The 18,374-nt window shown below is 45.4% G+C and overlaps 3 protein-coding genes across 5 annotated transcripts in view; 1 reads left to right on the top strand and 2 right to left on the bottom strand.

Moving 5' to 3' along the window:
* The window catches only part of Galk1 (galactokinase 1), a 4,537-nt gene extending 4,333 nt beyond the window's left edge, over positions 1-204 (bottom strand). The window contains 2 exon segments of the mRNA XM_015504179.2: positions 24-95; positions 97-204. Coding sequence (XP_015359665.1) covers positions 24-95; positions 97-189 — 165 coding nt within the window. The 5' untranslated portion in view covers positions 190-204.
* Positions 205-10,528: 10,324 nt separating this feature from the next.
* On the bottom strand, positions 10,529-12,095 carry LOC107157771 (histone H3.3A). Its single transcript, XM_015504175.2, has 4 exons — positions 11,939-12,095; positions 11,350-11,483; positions 11,089-11,242; positions 10,529-11,002 (listed from the first exon to the last, which is right to left on the bottom strand). The coding sequence occupies exons 2-4, from the start codon at positions 11,475-11,477 to the stop codon at positions 10,874-10,876; spliced, it is 411 nt and encodes a 136-aa protein (XP_015359661.1). The 5' UTR covers positions 11,478-11,483; positions 11,939-12,095; the 3' UTR covers positions 10,529-10,873.
* A 6,006-nt stretch (positions 12,096-18,101) lies between these two features.
* Unk (unk zinc finger) overlaps positions 18,102-18,374 on the top strand; it is a 33,884-nt gene continuing 33,611 nt past the window's right edge. Inside the window, exon 1 of one of the 3 annotated variants that reach the window (XM_015504174.2) lies at positions 18,102-18,292. In XM_015504174.2, coding sequence (XP_015359660.1) covers positions 18,189-18,292 — 104 coding nt within the window. In that variant the 5' untranslated portion in view covers positions 18,102-18,188. The remainder of the gene's footprint in view (positions 18,293-18,374) is intronic. The other 2 variants (XM_048797852.1, XM_048797851.1) reach the window with 2 other exon arrangements.

Raw genomic sequence — 18,374 nt, 5'->3', positions numbered from 1 at the left:
GCTCCCCCTGCGCAGCCTCTCACCATAGGCAACACCAGGCCCTGGTTGTAGTCCGTGTGTTCCCCGATGAGGTTGACGCGGCCCGGCGCCGACACGGGCCAGCTCGGGCTCGGCCCCGAACTCCTCGCGGAAGGCTCGTCGGGCCTCGGCCAGCAGCTCCTGGACCTGGGGCGGTCTGGAAGCAGCCATAACGCTGGTCTGCAGTTCGGCGCGCCGCAGCGCGGGATGCTGGGGGTGGAGCCTCGCATTCCTGCCCGACGCCCCGCCCCCGGATCGCTCGGCCCCGCCCCCGCCCGCGGAGTGCGACCGAATCCACCTGCTGTGCTGTGCTCCCAGCCCTGGCGGGCGCAGGTGACAAACACCAGAAATGCGTGAATCCGAGTGGGATTCTATGTCCCCGATGATGTCCTTCTCTCTGGACTTTGGGGAAAACCAATGACGACCGTGTGAATGAATATGGCCTTAAGTGGCACTTTGCACAACTGAAAGATCTGAACAGCCCTTCCCTACCCTGGCGATTGTTGATGGGTCACCATCTAACCTCCACCAACACACAGCCAGAGCAATGGAGATGGCAGTCGGCAAACCTGGATTCCCAAAGGCATCTCCGAGGGCTTCAGGGGCAGGAGCTATGAGAAGTCATGGGTTTCTAATAGTGGCACACAGTGTAGAGACACAATTAGGCAAGTTTGGTAGGAAGTCGTTTTTTTACAAGCTCCTTTTCTAGGGTGGACCCATCCAAGTCCCTAGCAATGGACGACTGAAGGAGGATAGCCATGGCCCAGCCCCTCCTTGAAGTACCAACCAACTGCTGCTGCTAAGGTAGGTCGCACTGTGGGCCCCAGGAGATGCTTCCTCACCCCGAAGCCTTGGTCTCAAACGCATTGCCGGGATGCCTGTTCACACCTGCCTGCCCTGTATGTGCATATGGTGTGTGGACGGGGCACTGTGGCCAGGGATATAGCTTGGGGCCTGCTGAGTGGTTTGCTCAGAGTAGAGAACTGCATTCAAAAGGCTGCTCGAGGGCTAGGGTTGTGGCTCAGCAGTAGAGTGCTGGTTTCGATGCTCAGCACCACATAAAAATAAATAAAATAAAGGTATTGTGTCCAATTACAACTTAAAAAATTAAAAAAAGAAAAAAGGCAGATCGAGGGCTGAGGATATAGCTCAGTTGGTAGAGTGCTTGCCTCTCATGCACAAGGCCCTGGGTTCATTCCCCAGCACCACCAAAAAGGCACACCTGTAATCCCAGGAGAAAAGGAGCTCATAAAAGGAGCTTCTCAGGAGGCTGACGGGGAAAGAGGGGCTGGCCTTGTGGCTTGTAGTAGAGTGCTTGCCTATCATGTGTGAGGCACTGGATTCAATTCTCAGCAGCACATAAAAGTAAAATAAAGGTATTGTGTCCATCCACAACTAAAAATATTAAAAGAAAGAGAATGAGAGCAAGCACTGGATGTAGCTAAGTGGTTAAGCACCCCCTTGTTTTTTTGTTTTGTTTTGTTTTTAAAAGGCAGCTCTGGCCAGCCTGGTAGTACAGGCCTGTAATCCCATCAACTGAGGAGGCTGAAGCAGGAGGATCACAAGTTCAAAGACATACTCAGCATTTAGGAGACCCTGAACAATTTAATGAGATCTTGTCTTAAAAACAAAAGGTTTGGGGGCTGGGGATGTGGCTCAAGCGGTCGCTCGATCATCTGGCATGCGAGTGGCCAGGGTTTGGGGTGTAGTTTAGGGTAAAGTGCCTCTGGGTTCGATGCCCAGTAACACCTACATCAAAAAAAAAAAAAAGGCAACTCTGGCGCTGGGGTGTAGCTCAATGGTAAAGGATGTTCTTAGCAAGTGCAAGGCCCTGGGTTTGATTCTGCATTAAAAAAAAAAAAAAAGGCCTGGGCTGGAGCTGGGGTTGGGGCCCAGTGGTAGAGCACTCACCTATCATGCATGAGGCACTGGGTTTGATCCTCAGCACCACATATAAATAAAATAATAAAATAAAGATATTGTGCCCACATATATATATAAAAAAAAAGGCAGTTGGGAATGGAGTTCAGTGGCAGAGCGCTTGCCCAGCATGCATGAGGAAAATGCCCCCCATACACACACCCTGTGTGACCTTTAGTTAGGCAATTTAAACAAATTTTTTATTTTATAAATTTTTAGATGGATACAATACCTTTATTTTATTTATTTTTATGTGCCGCTGAGGATTGAACTCAGGGCCCCACACATACTAGGCAAGTGCTCTGCCACTGAGCTACAGCCCAGCAAGCAATGGTTTTTAGATATGAAACCAAAGGTACAAGTGACTAAGAAAAATAGATAAATTGTACTTCATCAAAAATTAAATACTTTTTTCCAGGTGTGGTGGGCACATGCCTGTAATCCCAATAGCTTGGGAAGCTGTAGCAGGAGAATCTTTCCAGCCCAGGAATTCAAGGCTAGCATGGGCAACCTAATGAAGCCCCATCTTAAAATATAAATAAATCAGGTCTGGTGGTACCCGTCTGTAATCCTGTAATCACAGTGGCTCGGGAGGCTGAGGCAGGAGGATTGTGAGTTCAAAGATAGCCTCAGCAATTTAGCAAGACCCTATCCTTAAGTAAAAATACAAAAAAGGGTGGGGGTGCACTCAGTGTTTCAGAGACCCTGTGTTCATTCCTTGGTACCAAAAAGAAATAAAAAGGACTGAGAATGTAGCTCAGTGATACAGCACCCATGGGATCAATCCCCAGTACCACAAAAATAAATAAATTGGTAAAAAATTAAATTAAAAAAACAACTAGGGGGGCTGGGGTTGTGGCTCCAGCAGTAGAGCGTTTGGCATGTGCGAGGCCCTGGGTTCGATCCTCAACACCACATAAAAATAAACAAAATAAAGGTATTGTGTACAACTAAAAAGTAAATTAAAAAAAAAAATTAAAAAAAGAAAACAACTAGAGATTGAACCCGGAGACACTTTACCATTGAGCTACATACCTAGCCCTTTTTTATTTTTTATGTTGAGATAGTCTTACTAAGTTGCCCAGACAGGCCTCAGACTTACGGAGTTTCCTGCCTTAGGCTTCTGAGTTGCTGGAATTACAGGTGTGTATCACCATGCTCAGCTGAAAAGAACTGACTTTAAAAAGGGGCATGGCCTGGGGCTGGGGGTGTGGCTCAGTGGTAGAGTGCTTGCCTTGCATGCATGGGGCACTGGATTCCATCCTCAGCACCACATAAAGATAAATAAAATAAAAGGTATTGTGTCCATCTACAACTAAAATATATATATATTTTTTAAAAAGGGGGGGGCATGGCCTGTGGGTGGAGCTTAGTGATAGAATGTGTGCTTAGTATGAGGCCCTGAACTCAATCCTCAGCACCACAGAAATAAATAAATAAAGGGTGAATTTGTATAGTATGTGTACTATATCTCAATAAAGCTGTTTTTAAAAATAGGAATAGGGGGGCTGGGTTTGTGGCTCAGTGATACAGCACTTGCCTGGCATGTGTGAGGCACTGGGTTTGATACTCAGCACCATATAAAAATAAATAAAATAAAGATATTGTGTCCATCTACAACTTAATTTTTTAAAACTGTTACATTAAACAAAAAAAGAAAAAGAAATAGGAATGAGGGCCTGGAGACATAGCATGTTAGTGGGGCACTTTCCTAGCATGCATGAACCCCTGGGTTTAATTCCTAGCACTTAGAAAGAAAAAAAAAGGGCTGGGGATGTGGCTCAAGCGGTAGCGCGCTCGCCTGGCATGCGTGCGGCCCGGGTTCGATCCTCAGCACCACATACAGACAAAGATGTTGTGTCTGCCGAGAATTGGAAAATAGATATTAAAAAATTCTCTCTCTCTCTCTCTCCCACTCTTTCTTTAAAAAAAAAAAAAAAAAACAAATAGGGATAGCTCACTGGTGAAGCACTTACCTGGCATGCATGCGGCCCTGTGCTCCATCCTCAGTAACACACACACACACACACACACACACACACACTACTGTGTGCCACTGGCCAGAATGATAAAACATCTCAGGCTCCCACCATCTGATTGAGAAAGACACCACAAATCTGACCTCCTGTGATTGAGATAAATGCTTAGATGGAGGAGTATAGCTTTCTGAGAAGGAGAGGAAGGAGTGTGATGCTTTGAAATCCACACCTTCACTTTTACTTGGTATTGAAAACATGCCCATTGGGCTCCATCTTAATTTGTATTGTTTCAGTTTTTCTTGGAGAAACTTGATTTGGCCTAAGGAGAAGGGCTCCTGTGTGTTTGAAATGGACTCTGAAACATTGATTTTTATCTTGGAGATGTGTTTGCTTTCCTTTTTTTTTTTTTTCTTTTTGTGGTGCTGGGGATGGAACCCAGGGCCTCAGCATGCTAGTGGGCAAGTCTTTACGATTAAGCTACATCCCAACCATACTCCCTTTTTTGAATCCTATCTAGCTTGTTACAGGAAATTAGTTCAGAAGGAACTCTGCTTTGACATCTGACCTTCCCTCCCATTTGCTGGCCAGATGTCCTAGGACTGGGGAGAGATGGCACTACCATGGGGACATTGCACCCTAAGGTCTGTCCTCTGCTCTGTTAGCCAAAGATCTTATCAGCACAGCCAGCACTGGTTGTTTATCACTAATGTCTGTTATGATAATCTGATCAAATTCCTGGAAGCGTCCACTACAAGGTGTTGGGGGTGGGGATATCATCCACACCAGCCAGGGTTCTGGTGGTCTAGGCAGGCCTAGAGGTTGCCAAAAAATGTTGTTGCTAAGGGTCCCCATGGAGGACAGGCACTCCAAGGATGCCTCTTCTCTGAGAGTCATTTCTATCTCCCAAATCAAAGCCAGACTCTCACCCTGTGGGCCCTCCTCAAGGGACTTGGTCTTTTTTCATTCAGGGAAGGCATATGCTTGATACAGCTGTGGTTTCTCCATTGCAAGCACAGCCTAGGTTCCCTGGTGAGACTTGGGTCCACATCTCCCAAATGAATCTCCCTGAAAATGTTTGCTTTTAGCAGATGGCCCACTATCTCACCCATTCTGGGAGGTTCTTTTTGTGGTTTCCAGAGGATTAATCCATTTCCTGATTTGAGCTCCCTTTGCCCTTCTGAGATATTAATGGTGACAGTTTCTATAGCACTGATAATACTGACATTGGGCACATGTCAATTCAGACCTCAGAATGCAGGTCTAGCCAGAATGCACCTTCAGGGCACTACTGGTTGTTTATCACTAATGTCTGTTTTGATTAATTGGTGCCCTGGATTTCTGTAGTCAAGTGTCTTCATAATCACCCCTAGAGCTTATGTATCTTGAGTTTTGCAAGGATTGTTTTATTAAATTCTTACTAGTATATTGGATAGATATTTTTATTACTCTCATTTTATAGATGAAGAAAAGCAGCACAAATAAGTTCAGGAACTCATCCAAGAAGAACTGAGCCAGGTGTGGTGGTGCACACTTGTAATCCCAGCAACTCAGGAAGCTGAGGCAGGATGATGGCAAGTTTGAAGCCAACCTTAGCAACTTAGCAAACTTAGTGAGACTCTCCCTGTCTCAAAACAAAAAAAGGGGCTGGGAGGCTGGGGATGTGGCTCAGTGATAAAGTGCCCCTGGGTTCAAATCCCAGTACAGAAAAAAAAGAAAAGTGGAGGAACTGAGACTTGAACTCCTGCTGCCTAACCCTAGGCCCACTCTCTCAGCCACCATCACATCCCCATGAGTACACTAGACTGCTGCAGCCTTGACTCTGCCATCCTCTGCCTGCAAAAGTGCCAGGATATAAAGCTTAAGTCTTTTCTCAGTGGGGGACAGAAGATATTAGCTGCTCTCCCAGACCATTGGAGCCCCACACTTCCTACATGGGACACTCCCCAGGTGGAAGCCAGGCAAGTAACCAAAGCTCTTGGGAACCAGACTGATTCTTTGCTATCCATGCCAGAAGAGCCAGCCAGCTGTGCAGTGGGGCTGCCAGGGCCATTTGGTTTGGTCAGCAAACACTCTTGAGCCTCTGCTGTGTACCAGGCTTGACTCTGGAGCAGGCAAGAATTCAGTGCCTGCCTTTGGAACCTCAACTTTCTTTGTCTTTCCAAGATTCAGATTCCCCTGCTCGGAGAACAAGCTCCAGGCCTTCTCTTTATTTGGTGCTCCCACTCTGTCCCTGAAGTTTCTACCCTGTAGGCTGATGACCAAACCTGTTGATAGCCAGGAGGCAAGTCTAGACTCATGTGGCTAACAGCTCAGGGCTGCTTCTCTCTTCTGGCCCCTTGCACTGGCCAGAAAGCTGCAGCTGGCACTGCAGCTGCCCCAGGCCACTGGAGATGGGCAGGAGGACTGAGATTAGTTGGAGGCTAAAGAATGAGGCTGGGGCCCATGATGGTCTTGGGCCCAAACCCATCCTGCCACCTCTACTTGATAGCTCAGTGCAAAGCAGTGAGAAGTTTAATAGAAAATCCTGCCAGCTGTGTCCACCAGAGGCAGTAGAAAGGGAGTAGGGGTTAAAGGAGCCCAACTACCATCTCCATGAGGACATGCAGTCCCTCACATAGATCCCCTCAGGGGATCTTAGGCCATCTGCCCTAAGCATGCAGCCCACTTGCTGCTCCTTCCCAGGGTCTAGTTGTAGCGTCTGAGATGGACCTGTCCCTTTCTGCCTACTTTCCATCCTATTGTGTATTCCTGGAACTGCAGGATCCTAGATAAGAGTTGGCAGTTTCTGGTGAAAAGATCTCTGTGTTCCTTCCTCTGCATCCCTTTCTAGATCACATGTGGCTTTTTAGCCTCTCCAGGACCTACCACACCTCACTGAAGCCACCTCTTTTTTGCTTTCCCAGTAGGATGTAACTGCAGAACCTCTTAGCTTCTTCCAAAGGGAAGGGGAATTGATTAAGTGTGGTAAGGGGTGTTCCTCCTAGGTGTGTCTAACCTGCAAAATTAACCCCCACTGGACTCTCAGCATGATGTTCAGGAGAGGATGATAGGCTGGTACACACATCACATGGAAGTTCTGTGGCTCTTTGCTTGGAGTAATGGTGATACCACAGGGTGAGACTTCCAGGGACTGGTGGATAGGACCAGAGAACAGAAACAGGAATCCTCTGGCCCCTCCTCACTGCATAGCCCTCAATCCATAAACTCAACACCTTCCTCATTCCTTAGACATGCTGATGAAGGGGTAACAAAGTCAAAACAGCAGCCAACTGACCCAAATTGCCTGTGAGGCACCCCGAGGTTGAGAGTGTTGTGGAATTTGGGTTGGCAACAGATAAGGGCCTTGCTCTTGGGAAGGTAACTGGAAGGCTGTGTGCGCTGAAATTGCTGGCCAAAAGCCAAGCCAGGCTAGATGGAAAAGTGCAGGCTGCAACATCCTTAAGTTGAGGGCATCTCCCTGAGGAATGCCTATGGTGAGGGGCAAGTAGGAGCACCACTGGGTGAGGGGAAGCAGCAGCTACAAGGACCCTAGGTAAGGAGCAGTCACGGGCTGGCTGACACACAGGGAGTAGGCATTAATTCCTTCGGTAACTGAAATGCTTCCATCCCCCAAAAATGTTGAGGGTAGGGGGGCAGACAACAGAATGCCAAGAGTGTGGGGACTTCAAGACTTTCATGCCCAGTGAACCATATCACTCCCAATAAGACAACAGCTGCAGAAGGGGGAGTAGAAACTCACCTATCCCCTCTGCTGGGGGTGGGGGTTGGGGTGGGCTAGGTTGGCCAGAGGCTTGGATCCCAAAATACAAAGGCTGGGACCATCCTAGAGAAGCTGAAGATCAGCCTCTGATGCAATGGCAGTGGCTGTTTCACCCTGTTCCTCCCTGTGCAGCTCTAATTCATGATGCTTCAATAAGGTTCTGCTTTCCAACTGCTCCAGCCCTGACTCCTGACACCAGGCAGAGGCAGCAGCAGCAACAGAGACGGCTGTTGGGAAATCTGACATGAGCCAAGCTTAGGCAGTGAGGGAATAGTTCATTGGAGCACTTACCTAGGATGCAAAGGCCACAAAATAAAACCTCCTCTTTCCCCCATTTACCCAAGTTACTCCTGTTGGACACCTAGGTCCATGTTTCTAGGTAAAATACCCTTGCTTAATCGAAGACCAACTGAACATGCACGAAGTAGATATGAGAGACAAATGTCTTACAACTAACAAGGGTAAAGGGGCAAACACTTTGAACTCAGTTTCCAGTTTATCTGTCCTTAGATGGTTCACTGGGTTCCCCCTGCACACATCACCAAGCTGTAAGAATGATGGCCATGTAATTTGCCAAATTGGAGTTGTTAGGAAACGTAGGCACCATTTATACAACAGTTCTACAGGAATAAATTAGCACTATCCTGAGCAAAGGTCTGACAAGTATCATTTTTCCAGTTCTGCCCCTAGTGTGCTCCCCTCCCCGACTCTCCCACTGACATCAGAAAGGCAAGGCTCTCCAGATAATTCCCTTTTGTGAAACAATTATTGAAATGAAAACCATTAACAAAAGGAGAAAAATCTCAAAACTTAAAAAAAAAAAACTTTTATTTTTGTCTCATCCATCAAGGGCACAGGTTACACCATCAGCTTCAACTATGCTTTCCTCCTTACATATTCTGATCCATTACTCTTATCCAGGGACATGCTGTAAGAGCAAGTTCCTAGAATCAAAAAATATCTTCTAGGTTGTGTCCAAGTGTGGAAGTCCACATAGAGCTGTTTCAGCAGTACCTTCTAGCCTGCCCAAGCCTTCTCCAAGAGACTTCAAGACTGATGAGAAGGCTCAATATTGTCACCCACTTGGATTATCCATCAATTCAGCAAGCTTACTCTCCCCATTCCTGTGGCTGTTTCTCTGCCTTTTAGTTGCTGCCACTTTTGGGAACACTCCAATGCTTAGTATTTGTCTTGTTCAGAAGCACATAAGGAAATTCTCAGAATTAGTAAGTATGCCTGGTTCCAGATCTGGTTCAGATGGGACTTTGTCAAAAAAAAAAAAAAAACCTAGTTGAAAGCTGGATAAGCAACCACACAGCATCTTACCTCTTTCAAGCACTTCAAAATCAGAAATTAATCCAAACTTTAGTAGAGCAAGAACTTCTATATAGCTACTAGCTTCATTGGAATGCTTTAAAGGGGTGGCTTTCGAGGTCAAGTCTTGCTGACATTCATGCATTATGCCTTGCAAGCAGCCCTCATTGCTCAAGACTTGTTCCATGCTGCTGAAAACAGCTTTGACAATTCCACACCTTGTAGATTTGTTTAAAATGGTTTCTAAGCCTGCTCCAAAAAGAGATGCATGGAATAAACCCCAAACGCAAGCCCTACAACTTTAACAAGAACTTCCCTAATAAATGCAACTTAATTTTACTTTGTTAACATTATGGGGATGGGGTAAAGCTATTAACATACTTTGCTATAAAAGCCCATGGTACAAAATATAGCAGTATTCTTTTGCACAGGTGCTGGAGATCAAAACCAAGGCCTTCCTGCATGCTAGACACATTCTATTACTGAGCTACATCAGGGAATTTTTATAGATCTAAGGGCAGTTTTACATGCTTTCTTTGTAAATAAAAGGTTCATCTACCAAGCAAGAGCTGAAATAAAGCTCAAACTTTTAAAATGTGTAGAATTTAAGTTATGGACATATTAAGGTTCTATAACATTCAATTTAGGTTTTTGACACTTAGTTGAATAAACAAGTTTATTTGTAAATTTAGTCAACATACATAATTGACCTAAAAACCTCAATAAAGGATAAATTTAAAAACCACTTGGAAGGCCATCTCTTATATAAAAGGGATTTTCCCAGGACAGTAAATAACCAGATGTAATCTATCCCAACACCATCGTAATTTGCAGAGATCCAATAAACCTGGAGCTGCCTGCTCCTCCCCGACACTAAACTCCATAAGGTAAAGAACCAACCCTTGATATTATTTCCTCTTAGAAGAAAACCTAGATTTAAAACCAACCACAACACTATGAAAAGCTAAACTAGATAGAATATTAGTTAACAGATGATGCTGGTGTGAATAACTTGTTATTTTATTCTAGAGCCCTTATAAATAAAATCCCCCAGTTAGTGTTTGCATTATCAGCTAGAGGGTTAGTTAACATGTGGTAGAATGAGGACTTATGCAAGGTATATTACACACAGCATTTTACTACTATGAAAACAAGTGCAGTCTCTAGTTAGGAGAAAACCAACTGGACTCTAAATTATACACACCTTAATGACAAGACTCCCCACCACTTGTGAATGTAAAACATTTAATTTAAAAATGTTGACACTACAATATATAAAATAGCTATTATAAATGCACATAGTGTATTCTATAGCTGCCAGGTTTACTTTTTTTCTTTTCTTTTTTTTTCCTTTTTTTTTTTTTTTTTTTTTTAGGAAACTAAGNTTTTCTTTTTTTTTTTTTTTTTTTTTTTTTTTTTTTTTAGGAAACTAAGTTACACTGTGGTTAAGACTTGTATCTTCACCCTTGAAAAAGCCCGCATTCTATCACAGTGATGTATGGTCAGACTTAACAGCCCCAATTGTTAAACACTTGGATCAAGTCATAACCAGTTTTATTGCAAAAGGACCCTGTACACATTTATCAATTCTAGTACCTTAATAACTACCCAACAAGTCATTAACATACAGAAACATGCATCATGAGAAGCAAGAAATATCACCCATCCCTTCTGCATATTAGCAACTTGTCACTCCTGAGCAACAGTGCTCACATCACTGAGGTCTGTGAACAGTCACTTTTCGCATTCATCCTGAGTGAAAGATGGAATGACTTAAGTACAAATGCAACATATTATAAACAATTTCTTACAAAAAAAGTCACAAATTAAACCAAAGTATTTTACAGAATTTACTACAAAACGCCATAAAAACTGCCTTCACTTAAGCTCTCTCTCCCCGTATCCGGCGAGCCAACTGGATGTCTTTGGGCATGATGGTGACTCTCTTAGCGTGGATGGCACACAGATTAGTATCTTCAAATAAACCCACCAGGTACGCTTCACTAGCCTCCTGTTGAGGACAAGAGCCACACTATTAACTTCCCTCCAGGAGAAGCCACGCAGCCCTCCCCCATACTACAGAGCCCGTCCCCTTACCTGAAGGGCGCCAATGGCTGCACTCTGAAACCTCAAGTCGGTTTTGAAATCCTGGGCGATCTCTCTCACCAATCTCTGGAAAGGCAACTTCCGGATGAGAAGCTCGGTCGACTTCTGGTAACGACGAATCTCTCGAAGAGCCACAGTCCCGGGCCTGAAGCGAACAGGAGTGTGTAAGAGGACATGGCGGAGCCTCGGCGCGCTGCCGCCCAGCGCACAGTTGCCCACCGCCAAGTCATTGTTCTCCGGCTGCCTGCCTACCTGTAGCGATGAGGTTTCTTCACCCCGCCGGTAGAGGGGGCGCTTTTCCTGGCAGCCTTGGTGGCCAGCTGTTTGCGGGGGGCTTTCCCACCAGTGGACTTACGCGCGGTCTGCTTGGTTCGGGCCATTTTCTCCTACCTAGGATGCAGAGTGGATTTGAGGCCGCGAGATCCTCCCGCCCAGCCCCCAGGGAGGTGGCGACGGGCGCCGTGGGCTCCGCGCGTCCGCGAGCCCTCCCGCCTCTGCGCCCCACCTTGCGGCGGCAGATGGCCGAGGGCCGCAGCCGCCACCGCCTCCTCCCCCTCCCCTAATGACTCAGGCTGCGAGCAGTGGCGGCCTCCCCCGGGAGGGGGGGCCGCGGGGAGGAGTCACTTCCCGCCCGCGGCGGGCGGAGGCTTGGCTGCCCGGAACCCGGCCTCCGGACCTCTGAATCACCACCGGGAAGGAGGTGTAAAGAAGGTTCCGGGGCGAAGCCCAAGGAGACAGGCGCCCGAGCAGCCCCCGCTGGCTGGCAGTGGGCTCTCAACGGCCGCGGCCCGTGGCATCAACGGCTGGAGGGGCCGGCAGTCACCACTAACCCCGCGAACGCTTACCCAACGCCGAAATCTTAGGCCGCTTCTCCGACCGCCGCGCCGAGCTGCTGCCCAGTGAAGACCTGCAGCTGCGGAGCAAAACAACGATACTACTCCAACGTACGACCAAACCGCTCTGCGCTCCAAACCCCCCCGGCGCTTCTGCTTTTATACCCACGCTTCACGCTGCGTCTCTGCGTCATAGGGCCCTTATTTGCATACACCAACGGCTTTTTCTATTGGCGGGCCCTTTCGCCGACGCGCTGACAACCCCCGACACAAAGGCTGTGCTTCGGCCCCGTTCCGTGATTGGCGGATATTTAGGCCTCTGATTGGCTGTTAAAGTTGCCTCTTGATTGGATAGATGAAAAGAGGAATGGACGAATCAGAGTATAGCACTAAGCGGCTCTTCTGATTGGATAAAATGGAGCTATGTTTGGATCCTTCCCTTGGTTCCAAAGCTCCACAATAGAAAGTCAATGCAAATGAACTGCATTGGTCCCTATCACGATTTAAGAAGATCCGGATGGGCAGGCACTAACTTGTTTGCATCTAGCTGATGCAAGGAGGAAGTGAAGAAGTTATTTTAACAGATTTTTTGTAAATATTTTCTAATGTAAACCAAAATATATCCCCCAGATTATTTACTTTTCAATAACATTTTGATCGTTTAAATACACAGTGCTAGAATTGGAACTGTCATGCTATCAAGTACAGTATTTTATATATCACAAATAATGCTTTTTTTTTTGTTGTTGTTGTTATTGGGAATTAAACCCAGAGGCCCTTTACCGCTGTGGTACATCCGCAAACCCTTTTAATTTTTTGAGACAAGGGCTTACTCAGTTGCTTAGGATCTTGCCAAATTGCTGAGGCTGACCTTGAACTTATGATCCTCATGCCTCAGCTTCCAGATTCCCTGGGTTTACAGGCGTGAGCCACTAGACGCCTGACTCATGCATGTACATTTTAAACCAACAAGCAGTTATTTTAGTTTGGTGGGACAGGGAGGGGTAATAGATACAAAGAAACAAATAGCAATAAATGATGTTAGAAGTACTGTCTTGTTTAACTTAGGCTGTCATAAAATATTTTGTGACTTAAAGGAGGAATGACCAACTTGGCAACATATTTCCCTCCACAAAATGACTGTAGCAGGAGGGAAATAATTCCGTTAGAGAATTGGCATCAATAATGAATAAATAAAAGATAGCTAAATATGGGATCTTGTGTTTAATGCTACACCTGGCAGATAGTACATCTGAGAAGAACATGACAAATGTGTAAAAACACTAATCTTTACCTTTGTCTAAATGCTTTGAAAGACTGAAATACGCAGTTCTTCAGAGGCAAATATATAAAATACCAAACCTGGCTTAAGGTTAAGACCAGCCAAGCAAAGCCCAAAAAATTGAAATAGAGCTTCAGGCATTCTACTCCATAGTTCTGACTCTGATTCATTGAATAGTTTAAATTATTAAAACAAAAATTGCTGCTGGTCAGGATGGTGGCACATACCTGTAATCCCAGCAACTCTGGAGGCTGAGACAGTAGGACCTTCTAATTTCAGACCAGCCTTGGCAATTCAGAGAGTCCCTGTGTCAAGATAAAAAATAAAAAAGGCTAAGGATGTAGCTCAGTGGTAGAGCGCCTGTGAATTCAAACCTCTATCTTTGCCAAAATGCTTTGAATAGACTGAAATACTCACTTCTTCAGAGGCAAATATATAAAATACCAAACCTGGCTTAAGGTTAAGACCAGCCAACCAAAGTCCAAAAAAGTTGAAATAAAACTTCAGGCATTCTACTCCATAGTTCTGACTCTGACTCATCGAATAGTTTAAATTATTATTTTTTTAAATCTTTTTTTAAAGAGAGAGTGAGAGAGAGAATTTTAATATTTATTTTTTAGTATTTGGCGGACACAACATCTTTGTTTGTATGTGGTGCTGAAGATCGAACCCGGGCTGCACGCATGCCAGGCGAGCGCGCTACCGCTTGAGCCACATCCCCAGCCCGAATAGTTTAAATTATTAAAACAAAAATTGTTGCTGGTCAGGATGGTGGCACACACCTGTAACCCCAGCAACTCTGAAGGCTGAGACAGGAGGACCTTCTAATTTCAGACCAGCCTTGGCAATTAAGAGAGTCCCTGTGCCAAGATAAAAAAATAAAAAAGGCTAAGGATGTAGTTCAGTGGTAGAGAGCCCCTGAGTTCAAACCTCCATACTAAAATAATGAAATAAATAAAAAGTTGCCAAGCATGGTAGCACAAGCCTATAATCCTCTCTACTTGGGAGGCTAATGCAGGAGGATCACAAGATCAATGTCATCTTGGGCAATTTAGCAAGACTATCTCAAGATTAAAGGAAAAAAGCTGGAATGCTTGTAATCCCAGCAGTTCAGGAGGTTGAGGTAGGAGGATCACAAGTTTGAGGCCAGCCTCAGCAATTTAGTGAGGCCCTAAACAATTTACTGAGATGCTGTCTCAAAAAGGGCTGGGGATGTATCTCAACTGTCACTCAATGATAGTAAAGGGCCCTGGATTTCAGTCCCCAGTACCAAAAAAAAAAAAAAAGGTTTAAAAGAAAAAAATTGACTGAGGACCCAGCTTAGTAGTTAAGCACCCCTAGGTTTAATCCCCAATACCAAAGGGAAAGACAAAGCAGAACCAGTTGAATAAAACCAGTTGAATTATACCTAAGTACAAATATCTCTACAACAAAGGTCTCCAACAGCTTAGTAGTGTAGAAACATTGTACAATTTTAAAAGCTATGACAGAAACATCTTTGGCCCAGTCTCTGCTACCAAATTCCTCTCATTTTGTCAGACCTCTGGATTGAACTCAGGGGCACTCAACCACTGAGCAACATCTCCAGCCCTATTTTGTATTTTATTTAGAGACAGGGTCTCACTAAGATGCTTAATGCCTTGCTGTTTCTGAGGCTGGCTTTGAACTTGTGATCCTCCTGCCTCAGCTTCTAGAGCTGCTGGGATTATAGGCATGCACCCTATGCCTGGCTTTTCAACCCTCTTAATCCCCTCCCTCTACCTATACTGGGGATTGAATCTAGGAGCACATTACAATTGACCTATAGTTCCAGTCCTTTTTACTTTTTTGAGACAGGGTCTTGCTAAATTGCTGAGATTCTTGTTAAATTGCTGAGGCTGGCTTCAAACCTGTGAACCTCTTGCTTCAATCTCCCAGGTTGCTGGAATTAGAGGCATGTGACATGGCATCCCACCCAGCTTCATCCCTCTTAAACTTAACATGTACAATATATATTTAATCATCATATACCCAAACACATAATTATGTGTGTGTGTGGTTGTGTGTGTGTGGTTGTGTTGAAAAAAGCACTCCTATAATCTCAACAGCTAGGGACACTGAGACAGGAGGACTGAGGCCAGGGGATGTGGCTCAGTGGCCAAGTGCCCCTGGGTTCAATCCATAGCACCCCCCCCCCCGACGCTGTAAAATAAATAAATAAATAACGGGACTTTATACATGCTAGGCAAGTGCTCTACCACTGACTTACACCTCAGCACTCCCATGTGATAATTTAGCTAACTTTAACATCTCCTTCTGCTCAAAGTTTGGGGTAGAGGAAAATAATTAAAGTATTTCATTCATGTCATACTGAAAACTCAAGATGGAGGCTTACTCTGTTCTCAGAACATGTGAAAAGCTAGGAAATGGAACTATTTTATACCCATGTAGGAGGCTGTCAAATGTTCTGGGATACAATTGGAAAAATGTCTTTTTTTTTTTTTACGGCTTATTTGGCCTGGAGGAGGAATGAACCCCTAAACTGACCCCCCTCTTTACATTCTATGGTTTTTCTAAGAGATTCCAAGCCCTGTCATTTCCATGCTATTAAGGAGAAGGACAGTTCAGTTATTCCCCCCCACATACTGTTTTGCCAATTATTAGAAACTAAAACCTGTTCTAGGAGAAACAAGGTATAGATGTACATTCATCCATCATGGTTAGTGGAAAAGTACTTATACAGGTTTTCTTTTTCCTAACTTGATTTAGAGAAAAACAAGCAATGCAGAAAATGCAGAATTAAAAAGGTCTATGCATGGGCTGGGGTTGTGGCTGAAGGGGTAGAGCACTTGCCTAGCACGTGTCAGGCAATGGGTTCCATTCTCAGCACCACATAAAATAAAATAAAGGTATTGTATCCACCTAAAACTAAAAAATAAGCATTAAAAAAAGTCTATGCAGTACAATAAAAACAATAGCAAATGGGCTGGGGGTGTGGCTCAGTGGTAGAGCCTTTGCCTATAGTCAAGGTGAGACCCTGAGTTCTAATCCCACTGCCTCGAGCAAACAAAAAACAGCAAATGTGATGCAGTGTGCAGGTTATGGTCTTAGGTCTTGTTCTGTCATTGACTTGCTGAGTAAGTTACTCAACTTCTCTGGGTTTCGGTTTCCTCTTCTGTAAATTAAGCAATTTGGATGACATCATCTTTTAATTCTACAAGTATTTAGAATTAATTTGAAACTCTTGGTGTATATCTATCATTTTAAAATGCAGTGGAGTGAAGTGTATTTCTGCAGTGACAGCATACCTGGAAATTTTAGGGATAATATATAAACCAATTATAATTACTTGGATATAATCATAAGATTGAAGCAATACACAACTTGCATCATTTTGGAATTTTTCCTCTTCAAGAGATCCTAGTAGCTACACAATAGACTTGGCCAGATTCTCAATTCTGTAAACTGACAGTTTGGATTCGGATAGGAGATTATTCAGAAATAAAGAAGTACCATTCTCTGCCTTTTTTGTTATTTTGTGTGTGTGCGCGTGTGTGGGGAGGGTGTACTGGGGACTGTACTCAGGGGCACTCGGCCACTCAGCTACATCCCCAGCCCTATTTTGTATTTTATTTAGAGACAGGGTCTTACTGAGTTTCTTACCCGGTTGCTGAGGCTGGCTTTGAACTCGGGATCCTCCTGTCTCAGCCTCCTGAGCTGCTAGGATTATAGACGTGCACCACTGAGCCAGACCTGTATCATTCGTTCTTTAATACTAACAATTTTCCTATTTATCATTACCCTCCTGCCCCGCCCAGGATATTGACTTTTTTTTTTTAATGAGGCAATCATTAGTTGGAATAATCCCATCAAAAATGTAAATTAGTCTAAAAATATGGATTTGAAATAGATTCAACATGGTAAACAAAGTCATCACAAATGTTAAAGTATCTATGAAGAACATTTTAAACCTTACATCCAATCCCCAGGTTTGGGGAGACTGGTTTATTTTATAAAGTGAACTATTCTGCCTGACTGGTGGGAGATAGGGAAGAGAAAAATATTTTCCCAAGTAAAAAGGCTGTGGCCCAGAGAGGACGCATCCCCTACTCAAACCCAAGCCTTTCCTCTGGACTCTGATGCTTCTCAACATAAGTGCAACTGGCCAGGGTTCCCGAGACTATTCTAGACGAAGATTGAATTCCTCCTTGGCCTTTAATATAAGATGATCAGGCCAGGTGTCAGATGAGAAAGGACGTAGGTGGTGGAGTTCCAGGTTTCAGGGTTGGTAAATGTTAATGAAGCGCCTTAGCAAAGGTGCGGGCGGACACAGTGTTGTATAATATAGCTCTTCCTTAGCAAATTTTCTCAAGCTGACTTCCAGCAGGCAGTCTTTTCATGCCTCTAAAGTCAATCCCGCCGCAGGGACGAAAAAAATCGCTGGCCGACTCCACTCCAGATGATGCAGTACAAAGGCCTAGCCCTAAGAACCCACAATACAGTCTTAAGTCCTGCTTGTGGGCACTGCTCTAAGCCGGCATTAGAACCATGCCCCAGCTGTACTAAGTACGGCAGCAAAGTAATTACTGCATCGTTGGCAGTGGAATTACACTTGGAACGGTTTCATAGAAGTCTCTTGGCCCTCTCTACTTTCGGGGCTTCAGTTTCAAGGAAGGAATCCCCAACTAAACTGAAATCGCGCTGGTGAAGAGGAGATCTGCGACCGAACTGCAACTCCCAGAAGCCTTCGCGGGCCTTCAGCATCCGGGACACGTCCGCATGGACCCCTGGGTATTGTGGTCCCTTGCTTTGGCAGCAACCCTCTGCCGACGGTAAAATTTCGGCCGAGCGGAAGACCACAACTCCCAGCAACCCTTGCTGCTGTGCGGGGGGTCTTCACGTTCTCGTGGCGCGGCGCAGGCGCACTGGGTCCTCGGCGCGGACCGCGCAGACTGAATAATAAAAGGGGAGCGGCGAAGAGGCAGGAAGACAGGACCATGTCGAAGGGCCCCGGGCCCGGCGGCTCCGCAGCTTCCTCGGCGCCCCCGGCCGCTACCGCTCAGGTGCTGCAGGCACAGCCCGAGAAACCGCAGCACTACACGTACGTAGAGCCCCCCCCGCCGCGCGCGCACGCCTGACGTCAGCGGCCAGCGTGAGTCACGCGCGCAGGGAGAGCGCGAGGC

The sequence above is a fragment of the Marmota marmota genome, unplaced genomic scaffold (genome assembly GCF_001458135.2).
Source record: "Marmota marmota marmota unplaced genomic scaffold, marMar, whole genome shotgun sequence".
Classification (NCBI taxonomy): domain Eukaryota; kingdom Metazoa; phylum Chordata; class Mammalia; order Rodentia; family Sciuridae; genus Marmota; species Marmota marmota.
Note: the sequence above shows the minus strand (reverse complement) of the source record. Positions and strands in the feature narration are given on the sequence as shown.